The following is a 14,370-nucleotide window of genomic DNA, read 5'->3' as shown; positions in this document are numbered from 1 at the left end:
AAGAAGCACAATCAAAAAATTTTGTCCAAGGACTTGAAGTACAAAAAAACCTTCCAGTTATGAGTCATACACCAAGGATACAGTTTAATGTCATGTCCAGGACAAATTATCCTTACATAAAATGTATTTTATTTATGAAAAAAAGTTCATGGTTGCACTACCTGATAAACACTCATAAGGTCAATATCTAATTATTTAACTCTGTGCAGTTTTTGAAATTCATGAAACTAATAATTTACTTTATAGCTGCAGCAATGGTAAACACTCAGCGTTTGAACTTTTGGATTTTTCTCAACATTTCTGATTTTAATGTTTAGACTTCAACCTTGTGAGTGTTTAAAACTGGAAAACCACCAGGTTTTTTTTAAGATAGCTTTTTATTTATTACTGATAATAAAGTCTTAATCTGTAAAGGGGAAAATGAGGCTATACATGGTGAAACTTGCTTGCTTGACTCTTACATAACACTTATTGTTGAAGAGGGTACAATGAGTAATTATGTTTTTTTTACAAAAAAGCTAAATCCTAGAGCAAATATCTAACACTGCTGTAACAAAAAAATATCACCATACTAAAAGCATAAAATTCTAAAGCTATATATAGAAAACTGTGTGGTCTGATAAAGTAGAATTCTTAATAACGTATTTCAAACTATCTGAATTGATTATTGCACAATTAAAACCCCATTGGTTGTATATAGTAACAATTAAACATAAAAAATGTTAGAAATTTTTAACTTTTGTTTTTAGGTAATACTAAACAAAATTTATAATCACAAATTAATACAGTCTTTTAATAGTAATCATCAGGAGAATGTGTGATGATGTCACAAAGAGAGCAGAGCAACATCAATTACCTTGAGTATTTTTATTATTATACTATATGGTAGTCACTAGTTTTTCATAAATTTCTTCCAGGTTTTTGAAAATCAAGTTTTGATTTATAAAGTTATATTTAAGGTGAAAAACTGTTTTAGATAGTATAAAAAGATAGTTAATTGCTACTTTATATGTGTATGAAAGAATAAAAATACTGGTAGTTACAAAAAAAGATATTATATATAATTTATATTTTGTATCAATCTAATTCATTATTATTTATGTAAAAGTCGTTCAAAATCTTACAAAAAGTATCAAATTCCAAGTTTTTACATGTTATTTAGCCACCCTTTACAATGGATGTAGTATATGTTTAAATAGTAAAATTGTTCTTTGTTTTTGAGCATTAAATTATTATAAAAAACTTAATTTAACACAGTTTAACTTACTGTGTTCCCCTTATATTGTTATGCATTGCCCCTGGGTAGCTATCTATATTAGCAATAAGTTTAATAAAAAAGTAGCTTGACTTTAAAGAAGATATAGTAGACCCAACACAATCTTGTGTACACATTATATAGCAAGATAAACAACTTATCAAAATCATTCTAAATTTGCACCTTCTAGCAGATGAATAAAAATCTTAAAACAACATAAAAGAAAAATATTTTTTTATGCAAATGACCAGATTATATTATTTAAGTCTCTGTCTGTTATAATATTAAACCCAACATCTTTTTACTTTAGTTGCTATTTGATAATTAATTTTATGTAAATGGTTTTTTTTTTTCATTATCTTTTGTTAGTGAAAGTCTTTTTTCTAAGACTATTTTTTTACTAATACAGTCCTTCTTCACTTATCTGGCCATGTGGGGCAAACTTTTTTTTGTAATTTTGGCCTGATAACTACAAAAATAGTTTTTTTTTTAATAAACTATCTTTTTTATATTATCCAATGCATACAAAACAATATACACTGAATTTTCAGTTAGTTTGATATATTTTCATTATTTTTAACAAAACAAACTAGTAAAACAGACAAAGAATAAAAGAAAAAATACTTAAACTAAATTTGAAATACTAATTTGACAAAAATAAATTAGGCTATAAATAGTTTAACTAATATCTGCAACTCTTTGTCAAACATGAAATAATGGAGGTTTGTTCGACAGAGCGTTCTCGTTTCTTAGCAAAAAACTCACGGAATCCAATGAGTTGTGACACACTTTCTGGTCTGGCTTCTGGTTGACAACAATAGCAAGCTAAGTAATCATTCATTTTCTGTATAGTTTCAGCGTGGAAGAATTAGCACTTAGATGTTTTGGAATCATCATTTTTGTTATCAACACCCTCATCAGCCTCTTTTTTGTTGTCTCCTCTTTTTTGTTTTCTATGAGTTTTATATTGCATAAAGTTTAACCATACCCCCAGCAAATGCAATGGTATCAGCAACTTTTATCATGTCAATTCTTTAAAAAATCCTCCTCACATGGATGTGCAGAGCAATTATCAAGGGAGAAAATTGCCTTTTCTTTTTGTCCAAGTTTTCTCATTCTTTGTTTTGTTTCAAGAACAAAACAATTAAAAAATAATCTTGGAAAGTATCACAAACAACCCAAGCATTTACTTGATTTTGTAGACAACTGACAGCGCCTCCTTGTTGAGATTGCAAAAACAACACGGATTTTTAGCCTTACCAATCAACAATAAAGGTAACTTTGATAATCCACTGCCATTTGCATAGGCATTTATTGTCACCCTGTCTTTGTTTTTATTTTTTTAATCCATCCGGCCAGTTGTGTATTGATGCAAACGTAAATCCAGGCAAAATTCTCAAGTACAATCTGGTTTCATCACAATTAAAAATTTGATGTTTGGAGTAGCCTTCAGTTAGGCCTGAAAGTTCATTAACAAATTGATCAGCAGATGAGCTATCTGAACTTAATTTCTCATTGCATATTTTGAGATTCCGCTAGTCAAACCTCCTGTAAAATCTCCATTGAGTTTTTATTGTATCTTAAAAGTTCAAAGTACACAAAAGCATTGATTACTGAAATACAATTGAATTTGACTAATATACTTCTTGACCAAAACCGGCCAGATAAGTGAGGAAGCACTTTATTGATATTAATTTACTCATTTTGATTATTTTTCTTGAGCAAGTTTTACTCATGGTGTATTATAACTTTTTTTTTTAAAGAACTCACTAAGGTTTTAATTAGAATTGTTTTAAATCAAGTAAATAATTTTTTTGTGATGTAGAAACTTAAAATAAAATTGAATTTAGTTTTCTCAGTATGGTAAACACTTGAGTTGTTTTTTTTTATTTTTTAAAGGGCAAGGGAAGTCCAAAGTTATACAAAAAATAATATTGTCTGTTACATTGAAAGCTTAGAGTATAAGCTACAAAAAAAAATCAAATGACTTTTGACATATAACCAGTTTTTTAATAAAATCCAATACAACTGTTTTCAATAAAAACTTTTCCATTTAAAAAAAATTGTTAAAATCTATCACCTCCTTTATTTTTGAAGTAGTTTACTTTAAGTTTTCAGGAAATGTTATTTTTGATATTACAAAAAACTTATAAGAAACAAATTTTACAAAAAAAAAGTTAAAAAGATTATGACCAAATTATACAAAATAAAGTATTTTTGATAATTTTACTTTAAATAAATTGTAAATTTTTAAGATATGCCTCATAAAAGTTTTCCAAAAATTATTAAAGCTTACTCTAAAGCTTATACAACTGCATAAAAACTGAAGGAAGAGATAGAATTTCAGTGAAATAGTTTTTTTTTTTTTGGGCCTCCAAATAAAAACCTAATGAACCCTCTAACTTTGATTGTATAAATCTCAAAAATTACTTTCAATGTAGCAACAAAGTTTTTATTTTTAACCTGCTTGCTGACAATAATTTAGTGCTCCAAGCAGTATAATGAGTTATAAGTAAAAATGTTTCCAATTTTTTTGAAGTATAGTAGTAATTATATATAGTAATCAATAAAAAAGTAAGATAGTTGAGTTGAGAAACTTTTGTTTTTTTAAAACAAGTAAATTTATATTGATATTTATTGTTATAAAAATTACTCATGGTTATTAAATATGTTTTAAACTAACTATTAAGGGCATGCTGTTTTAGTTTGCGCCTTCCATAAGGCACCTATTGTCGGCTCCGACTTTGACCGGCTATATCTCAAAAGTTGTTTTGAATTTTTTAAATCTGTAAAAAGCATCTTGTAGCTTAGTAAAAACTATATAAAATAAGATTAAAAACCAAAAAAGGGTGTTTACCCCCCCCCCCTTATGCCCTTAACAACAAGGTGCTTTTAAAAAACTTGTTTACTACCATGTTATAACATAGTTTAACGACTTAGTTTTGATATTTTTATAAAAACCAACATAATTTATTTTTCTTAAATCTAAAATTTTCTTAAATCTTTGATTTTATGTCATGTTTAAACAGGTAAAACTTAGTTAATTTTTTTTATTCCTAAGTTATAAAATTTGTTTCTACAGATTATATATGTAAAAAATTGTAGAGATGTCTGAAAATGAAATAAATGTACACATGGAATCCTTTGAGGAGGCAATCAAAAACTATAACAAACTAAATACTTCTTTAACCCAAATGAAAAGCTTTCAAAATTTTCAAGACTGTCTGAACAATTTTAGTCAAGATGTATCCAAGTGTGAAGCAAATAAAATTCGAATTGAAAAAAGTATTCAAAAGTATAACGATACTTTAAACACTAACAATCAGAGTGAAAAAGACAAATTGTACATAAAAAGCATTGAAAGATTGTATGGTTTAGAAGTTGTCAAACTTAAAGATAATAATTTAAAGTTTCTATTTTCAGGAGTGTATGAAAAAAGTGAATCTGAAAAATGTTGGGTTACTTTTTGTCTTAAAAATTCAAAATGGATGTTTTCAGAATCTAATCCAAAAATTGTTATTGACAATGAAATAGAAATTTTAAATAAAGATCATAACTTAACTGTATTTTTAAATTCAGTTAGAAATAAATTTAAGAATTTAAGAAAATTATAAATTACATTTAGCAAGTTAAAAAACAATTATTTACTCTGAAATCAGTACAACTTACCTTTTTCATTTGTAAGCTAAAGGTAAATGATATATTTGAGTGTCTATTTAAACTCTTTTTTATAAAATTGTTGCTTTGTTTATATTGCTTTTTTTTTTTCTTTTAAATCCTAAGAACAACTCACATTAAGTGTACTCAATTTTTGTTGCGTTTTTTTTAATTTATTATATAATCTTAGTAAATCGAATTATAAAAGCTTTTAATTGATTAATGTTTTTATTTTGTGAAAGTTTCTTAAAAAAAAATTGTTTCCAAACCAATGTTGATAACTTTAGTATTAAACAAACTTCTATATGTTGTAAACAAATTACAGCGTTATTTTGAAAAGTCTATTTAACATAAACTTATGTGTGGATGTTATTTTTAGTTGTTTTTTTAGATTTTCTACACTTGTTTAATCATTTAACTGGTAATGGGTAAAAAACGTGATATGATGGAGCTTAGAAGGGAACAAAGGAAGTTCAATTTTAGATATGACTTTAGATCTATTAATGAACAGCAGGTGTGTATCAAAAAATTATATTAGAATAAAGTACTTTTTATTTAAATAATAATGTTAAATGTTTTATTTTAACATTCACACAATTGTTACAATAGTTTATTCTTGTCAGTATGGAATAGCTTTTAAATTATTTTCACCTTTAAATTATTTCAATTATTTATTTAAATTATTAAGTTTGCAAGAGTGAATTTAAATAATATAAGTAAATACTAAAAATATTTTTCCTGTAGTTTTTATAATTTTTTCAAATGCTACTAGTAATTTATGTACATGGTTTCTCTGACTTTTTCAAAGTTTTATAAAAACTCAGACTAATTTTTTTTAATTCTGAAAATATTTGGTTTAATCTTTTTAAAGCTTCTAGTTGTAAAGCTTATAAAATCTAATCAACAAAATAACTTATGAATAAGTATCAAATATCTAAGTTTTTCTTTGTAACCACAACTCGGAAAGTTTAGATATAAAGTAATTTATAATTGTATCCATTAACTTATGTTGAATAAGGATAATTTGTAACGATTCAGAATAGTTGTAGTGTTACAAATAGTGGCAGCTTATATAAACCTACAGTTGCAATGTATAGTATAAACAATAAAAATATGGCAAATATTGAAAATTATATTGTGGTGGTTTACTCTTTTAGTCGATTATCTGTCAGCAAGTTTTACAAAGTTTTGGTAAAATAGTCTTGGTATAAATCAGTAGGAAATTTTAACTACTTTAAAAGATCTTAAGCTATACATAAAGTTTGTCAAAATTCTACGTATGAAAAAAGACTTATAGAAAACAAAAAAAAATTATGTGTTAATCTTTTTTAGTTACGATATTTTATAATTTTTTTCAAAATTAATTTTACTTTACCAAATTGAGAATGATATATGTTCTTTAATTAATTACTTGATGATTAATACAATTTATTTGTATAAAAAGGTAATTGCTACTGTTTACCATTAGATTAATGAATGTTTTAAACTACTCAAGTATAGTTTAAAGCTAATAAAGGTTTTAGCATATGAAAATATTTTTACCTATATCTGTTGAAAAATTGTCAGTTTTTTAATAAAATTTTGTCAAAACAACATAGCTATATTTTTATTTATAGGTCGAAGATATAACTTTGGAGTTTTTCTACAAACCTCATACTATTTCTTTGTTGGTTGTAATCATTTTAATGCTTCTCTACACAGTCATGTCGCGGTTTGTTTTATTAGTTCTTTAAAATATGATTATAAACATTTTAGATGTATTTTATAAGATAGATGTTTACGATTTATTTAATAGTGCGTATATTTAACAATTAATATTGAATAGTAGTTAAATAATCTTAAAAAGTATTTTGGTCAATTGTAATTTTTTAATCTACTTTAATGGTAACAATATTTTTTGTGAAAAGTACTATGCTTGATTTTGTTGAACCCAAGTTTGTAAATAGTTTAGTTAATTATGGTATTTTAGTTGAAGATAACACAGGAAATTACTAAAGCTTGGCTTTTCAAAGTTTTTGGTTTTAAATTAATGTTTTAATTTTTTTTTAATTCTAAATTACCACTGTTAAAACTTAAGTTGTACTCGAATAAAAATCTCATCTCAACACTATAAACCAAAACAAATAAATTTAATGTGTTTTAAACACATTTATAAAAGCAGTTTGGTTTTGAACATACATCTTTCTACTATTTTAAACTGCATCATGTTACCTGAAAACAATATTTTGATTATTTGAAAACTTTCCAACAGTGACGACAGTATGAACGATGTGAACGTGTGGAGCGGGGTGTGCGCCGTCTTCTTCTTCTTCACCATCGTCTCCGTCCTCGCCTTCCCCAACGGACCCTTCACCCGTCCCCACCCCGCTGTGTGGCGGGTCGTGTTCGGCATCAGCGTCCTCTACTTCCTCTTCCTCGTGTTTCTCGCCTTCCTCAACATCGAGCAAGCCAGGAACGTGCTCGACTGGATCGGACCAGGGGTGCTGGGCAGCAAGAGGGAGGTTGACATGGTGGAGGTAAACAATAATTAGATAAGAACTTGGAATTAAAAGCTATTTTCTAAAGTTCAAAATAAAAATTGTGTTTGAAAAAAAATATAATCGTAAAAGTATGCTTCAAAAGTAATGAAAACTTTCTTTTTCAACCATCCGTACTGACGCACACAGGAGTACGCAGTCAACTGTTCGGACATCACGCTCGAGCGGTTGTACAGCAGCTTGGACGTGTTTGCGTTCGCCCACTTTGCCGGGTGGGCGATGAAGGCCTGCATGCTGAGAAGTTACGCCATTTGCTGGACCATCAGCATCTTGTGGGAACTTACTGAGGTTTAGTTTTACTGTATAAGTTGTTTGCATATATTTGAACAAAGCTGATAATTTAGTATATATTTTTATTACTTTATCATTAGTCATTTTTAAATTGAAAAAAGTTAATTGAAATTTTTGTACAAGTTAGTATCTAATAAAATTTATGTTTACTATTTATTTTCTTTTATATTATTTTTTTTAAGTGTTTAAGAAATTATGTAAGTATTGTGTATATAATTGAGAAAATGAACCAGTTTTTGAAACAAGATACAGTTGTACTTTTGTTAGATATGTCCTTATTAAATTTAAATGTAATTCATATTTATGTAATTTAAATTTTTATTATATTATCTAGTTATATATAGAGAAAATTTACACTTTTTATACAGAAGTCTGTTATTTTTTCAGTGACATTTGGCATTCTAAATTAAGATTGTTGTTAATTTTATTGTTTTTGTAAAAGTATATGTTCATTTCCATTTAAATTTTTAGATATATACATTATTGTAAATTTAGTTCTGTCTTGAGTAATTTACAATAATCAAGTAGGCGTTATTTAAGCTTTGAAATTACACTTGTTGTTTTCATTACTGCAAAAATAATTGTCTGTAAATAGTTAATAAAGTTGCAACCCACTTTTATTTTTTTCGAATATTAACTGCTTTTTGAGATATGGTCCTTAAATTTTTTTAAGAATTTGGTTTGTCGTGCACCCATAAACTATGCATATTACTATGTCAGCTATCAGGTTAAGCTTTCAAAAATGATTCAACTTTCCTAATTTTTCATTTAACTTCTTGTTTTAGCTAAATAAATATTTAAGTTTGATTTTAAATTATTTTCTCATTACTGTAAATGTTTGTTTATTATAATATCTCATATTTAATATATTTTCAGTTGTTTATAATTGAAATTATCATCTTTTAGTTTAGCTCCAACTAGTTGTATAAATAAATTAAGTCTGATTATTTCATTAAAATCTTTTTTTTTCATAAAAAAAATTATTCAAATTTAAAACGTTTATTGCAACAGTTTTTCTTCATCTCTTAGAAGCTATAGATTTATTTGATAATAAAATATAACTCTATTAGACTAAATAATAAAAGACCACTTTTAATTTACACAGCAATATATAAGTTGTGAAAAATTAAATAACTATTTGTTATAAAGTCACAATGTGAAAAGTTAAGGTTAATCGAGAAGTATTAAAACTTTAATTTATGTTTTAGAAGCTATCCATAAACAAAAAAATTCAAGTTTGTTTTAGATATTATATAGAAATGTAGCGGATATGTTGAATTAAAGAGTTTTTTTTAAATAATTGGTTACTTAAAACAAAATTAGAACACTTTTTTATACTATATTTTTGGATTAAAATTTTATATTTTGATTACAATTTTAAAATAATTTAAAACAATAACATTTATGCATTTTTTGTTTTAGTTGGAAATTTTTCGTTGTGAGCCTGTCAACTACTATTGTATACAACTGAACTAAATTTGAATTGTCATGTAACTTTACAAATTAGTATTTAGAACTATAATTGTAGTATTAAGAAAATTATAAGTTTGTGTAAACAAGACAAGTACAAAGAAATAACCACTTTTCAACTTAATATGTTTCTAAAATATAAGATTTTTTATACTGTATTTGTTTCTAATGCTATAGGTAAATACTATTTAATTTAATGTTGTAATGAACAACAATATCCTTCAATGGAATTAGTATATGAAGTATGTTTAAAAACAATATTTCATGTTATGTACTAAATAAAAGTGGTTTTACCAACATATAAGCAAATAATGTAGTATATTGATAAGTGGCAACTCTTACAAATAAATCAACGTAAATTGTTGTTAATTACGTGTGATGTTTTTTATTGAAAATATACGCCTCAATCTAATGATCCTATGTCATCTTTTAAACACTATTTCTTTAACAAAATTGAGTATTTTTATATTTAATTTCTATCTAATTTAATATACTACTTAATGTAATAAAGTCGGTGACAAAAAAATAATACTTTATCTACTTTTTTTATTTTAATAAATTAAAAGAATAAGTTATAATCAAAAAAAATTTAAATTTAAATTTTAACAAAATTTTATGACTGTTTGCATTATATCAATGCTAAGTCTTAAAAAACCTTTACCACAATAACTTAAAGGAAGTTGATTAAAAAATAGTAATACAGGTTGCTATAGAACATTAAGCATGCAAAATAGCACTGAATTATTTTTTAGATAGTATTAAACTTTTAAAGCAACCTATTTTTTTAACATCATTTTACACTGAAAAAAGAAAGAAGGAAACTTGTGCTTTTAAATTCATAGAAATTGAGAAATCCTGGAATGAATTTAGACAACTTGAAATAAAATCTGAAATAAGTTTTCATTAATTGATTTTTTTTTTTTTTTGTTAAAATGTAACTTATTATTTTCTTGTTTGCTATGTATAAAGTAATAACAATTTGTTAACTTTTGTACTTTATTTTTCTACTTTTTCAGTTATTCTTCATGCATTTGCTTCCAAACTTCCAAGAATGCTGGTGGGACCAGCTTTTTTTAGACGTGATTTTCTGCAACGGACTCGGCATCTTCGTAGGAATGCAAACTTGCAAGTTTCTTCAAATGAGAGAGTACAGATGGGAATCAATCAAGTAAGATGTAACAAATACTAAAATTAATGTTTGAACTATTAACTTAATTTTTTATTGACTGACTTTTAGTACTATTATGCCAAAAACCATTGAAATATTTGACTTAAAAGTTAGACTCACAAAATCTTGTTTATTTAAATAATATTTGTTTAAATACCAACAGAAATATCCACTCAACAACTGGCAAGCTGAGGAGGGCAGCATTGCAGTTCACCCCTCAAAGTTGGTCCAAGTTGAAGTGGTACGACCACAGCAGCGTCGGTGGAATGAGAATCGTCGGAGTTTTCTTCCTTCTCATTATGTTTATTGTGAGAATTTTTTATTTTATAGCTTTATAACAATGTTTTTTTACAAAAATAAATCTATATGAAAGACTTATTTTATAAACTATAGTTTTTCCTTTAAAAAGTCTTGAAATTTTCTTCTAAACGATCCTTGTAATTTAGAAAACAGTCCTTAAATTCTGAATACAATAAACTTTTTTTTTCAATATAATGCAGCACTTTAAAACATAATTGATTTTTAAAACTTTTTATTTAATTCATCTGTAATATTTTCAGATGACCGAATTGAACACGTTTTTCCTCAAACACTTTCTCAGATACCCAGCAAAACACGCGTTTTGCTACGGAAGAATTCTGCTCATCGGTCTCATGAGCTCTCCCGCGCTCAGGTTTAAATATTAGTTCAAAAACTATCTGTCGTATTTTAAGTTTTTTTTTTCACACTTATTTTTATAACACACATTTAAAGTAGCATTACAGTATCTTTTCAATATATTTATAACATTAAAGACAATTTTTTAGCTTAAGTTCAATTTTATACCAAATAGGGACAAAAAAAAATTGTGTTTTTTAAATCCTGAAAGAAATTCAGAAAATCTGGAAAAAAGTTTTAAGAAACTTATGGCAACCCTGCATTAATAACTTCCAATTCATTAGTAGGTAACTGTTCTTGGAGTTTATTCAACCCAGAAAGTTTTTACATAGTTAAACTACAGTTAATCGCTTAATATTACGATATTATATTCTAAAACTAATGTATAAACAGACAATACTACGTATACTTGACTGATACCAGATGTAAGAGACTGGGAACTCAAACTTGGATTTTTATGTTAGTTTTTTATAGTAGTTAATTTGAATTTTATATGGTAAAATTAAGTTTTTAACCTTATAAGCTTTTATAAAAGTGTATTAACTAAAAAGTTATGTCAAATATAATATTTCCTTAAAATATATCTTAAATATCAACTCTATTATCTTTTTCTTAACTAGTCCATCAACTAACAAAAAACTAACTTACCATAAAAATTAACAAAGTTTTGTTAAGTTAGATAATAAACAAAGTATAATTGTTGCAGTGCAATTACGTTGACTGAGTTCATTATCTCGTTGAAGTTCGGAGCTGAAGAGTTCACCAGAACTCAACTTACCAATGTTTTTGGCTTACTTGCCGTCACTGTTAGTATTTCGATTTTTAAATAAATACATGTTTTTAGTTGATTATTATTCACCATCCTCTTAGTTTATATTAGTAAAAAATCTGTTTACTCACAAAAAAAAAACAATTTATAAAAGTATGTTTTTCTGTTAAATTAATTCATAAACTATACATTTATAATCTATTAATCTACTGGAAATTTTACTATCATATATATGAAAACATAACAGTTTTTAATGTATATAATGCGAATGCTCAGAAAAGCAATATAATAAATAAGTTCAGAATATTATGATAGTACTTAAGTTAATGTAATTTTAAAAATATTTCAAGTTTGTCTGAGGACAGTTAATTTATTTGAAAATTGTTCCTTTTTTAACTTATGGTTTTTAATTACTTTTTATATCCTTTGTTGATTTAATTATAATGAGCAAAATTTTTAAGTCAAATACGTAAAGTAAATTACATAGCAATTTTTAATGTTACAAAATAAAATATTCTATTATTACAATTGCAAAGACTACCCTTGTTTACTGTAAACATATTATAATAAATTAAAGACTACTTAAAATATGTTTCATTAATTTGATATTAAATATTTTCAGTAATATTTGTGGTGTTTTATTCGAACTTAGACGTATACTTTAAATAAATAATAAAATTTCAGCTGATGACAACATTTATTTCGCTGTATGTGATGATATATATCAACAAACAATATTACGATAAAGTAAGTTGTTATTTACAAGTTTTTACAATAAAATTACTCTGTTTAAGTTTAAATAAAAAGCAAAATCTCTTTTTTTTTTGGTAATACAACTTTTTTGTGAGCGTGACTATTACATCTTATCAAAGTATTTAAAACTTTTATTTTATATTTGATATTTTATTTTTAAAAACTATTAATCATAATTATATGTGATTAGGGGGAGGAAGTGTATGATGTCGACCTCTCGGGTCCCGAATTTCCGCCCCAATTTCTCCGGCCCTTATCAAAATACGGCAGGGCCAGCCTTAGCGATGACGTCACTTCCGATGATGACGAAGAAGACGATGACGCCACAACTCGAAAGAGAAACGTCGCTACCACGTCCGGATGAGAAAAAAAAATACTATTATGTAAAATTTACTCAGTACTAGTACGAATGCTTAGCCAATCCTTCAATTTTTACTTTAGTATTATTTTTACTTTTTAAGGTTGTTTTAATATTCAGGTTTTTGGATTTTGTTGCTTTTAATGACACATAAATTTATAATTTGTAATTCTTAAACTTGTTTTTATGCTAACCACTACCTCGTTTGTTTTGCTGTGTAACAATATACTAATAAAATACACTATAAAAAAAAATTTATTAATTATTAAACAACTTTATTACGTTTTTTTAAGTCACGTTGTATCAGAACTTAAACAGTAACTTTATTGGAAGTTATTTATTGAATAAAGTAAGCAACTTTTAATGGAAATATTAAGGTACATTTTAATTCAAATATCTTTCTTAGTTATTATTGGAGCTTCAACCAAAAATGGTTTTTTATTGACCGTAGTTCGTTTTTAATTTCTTCCATGACAAACAAAACTGCAATACAAAATTAAGTAGCACAAAATAACAATTTGGGTTTTAATTGAAATATTTTTAATTTAAGAAAACCTATGTGATTTTATTTTGTTAAGAGCCTGTTTTATTTTTTAATTGGTACAAAGTTATGATGCTTGGTAAAATCTCTTTGTTTTTTACCTTTTACAAAGTTTTCAGATTGATCTTTTAGAAGGTAAATGCCTTAACATATATCAAGATAAAAGATGTATTTTAAAATAGTTTTGGTTGTTATTTTTTTAATATGTGTCTGTTTTTTTATATATTGCTTATAGCTAGTTGCTGTTTTACTTTTTAACATTTGTTTTTTTAATAAACTATGATTATCATGTTGATTACAATTATATAAAACTTTACTTTTAAGAAGTTCTATATGTTATTACGTATGTGATAATAAAATAGTAGTTACAGTATACATAATTAAATCAAATCTATTTTTAATTAGCTGTTAAATAGTTTTCGAAAATTAAATTAAAGTAAATTATTAAAGTACTTTAGTTATAGTGATAGTTAATGCTTGCATCCGATAAATTGATCTAAGCATTGGAATGATTTTTATAATCCTAATTTTAAAGACTTATTTTTAAAACTCAATTTGTGGTGCTTGTTGTTAATAGAAGTTGTCAATATATAATCTAATTAGGTTTTAATCAGAGGTAAATAGTCTTTTTTTATTCTTATGAAACGTTTTAACTGAAAAGTATTTATACTTCTATTATATAAGAGTTATTAGAGTATAAAATTAGAACATATATTTAGTTTTGTTTCTATAAACATATCATCTTCTTAAAAATTATATTGTATTAAATTTATGTTTAAGGTAATTTTTTGTATCAATTTTGAAAACTGTGGTAATAAACTTAGTTAGAGAAAACATTTCCGATAAGTCAGAAGCTTTTAAGTACAGCATTTTTTTAAAAGCAAGCATATTTTTTTTACTGTTTACCTTTTTCA

The 14,370-nt window shown here is 25.7% G+C and overlaps 1 protein-coding gene across 1 annotated transcript; it reads left to right on the top strand.

Annotated features, from left to right (window-relative positions):
• Positions 1 to 5,301: 5,301 nt before the first annotated feature.
• Positions 5,302 to 13,739, top strand: LOC145843339 (phosphatidylserine synthase 1-like). The gene is made up of 11 exons (XM_082950805.1): positions 5,302 to 5,426; positions 6,529 to 6,623; positions 7,164 to 7,428; positions 7,579 to 7,737; positions 10,227 to 10,378; positions 10,542 to 10,686; positions 10,939 to 11,051; positions 11,429 to 11,494; positions 11,742 to 11,841; positions 12,489 to 12,551; positions 12,748 to 13,739. Exons 1-11 carry the CDS (start codon positions 5,337 to 5,339, stop codon positions 12,919 to 12,921), a joined length of 1,422 nt encoding a protein of 473 aa, XP_082806931.1. The 5' UTR covers positions 5,302 to 5,336; the 3' UTR covers positions 12,922 to 13,739.
• Positions 13,740 to 14,370: the final 631 nt, after the last annotated feature.

Source organism: Thalia democratica, chromosome 8 (genome assembly GCF_965202585.1).
Source record: "Thalia democratica chromosome 8, ktThaDemo2.hap1.1, whole genome shotgun sequence".
Taxonomy (NCBI): Eukaryota; Metazoa; Chordata; class Thaliacea; order Salpida; family Salpidae; genus Thalia; species Thalia democratica.
The sequence above is the reverse complement of the archived record's forward strand: the minus strand, read 5'-3'. Positions and strand labels throughout refer to the sequence as shown.

Coding starts and splice junctions, on each gene's coding strand:
- LOC145843339 (XM_082950805.1), top strand. CDS start 5,337: ATGGGTAAAAAACGTGATATGATGGAGCTTAGAAGGGAACAAAGGAAG. Junction 10,379..10,541: donor TACAGATGGGAATCAATCAA/GTAAGATGTAAC, acceptor AAATACCAACAG/AAATATCCACTCAACAACTG. Junction 10,687..10,938: donor TCCTTCTCATTATGTTTATT/GTGAGAATTTTT, acceptor TAATATTTTCAG/ATGACCGAATTGAACACGTT.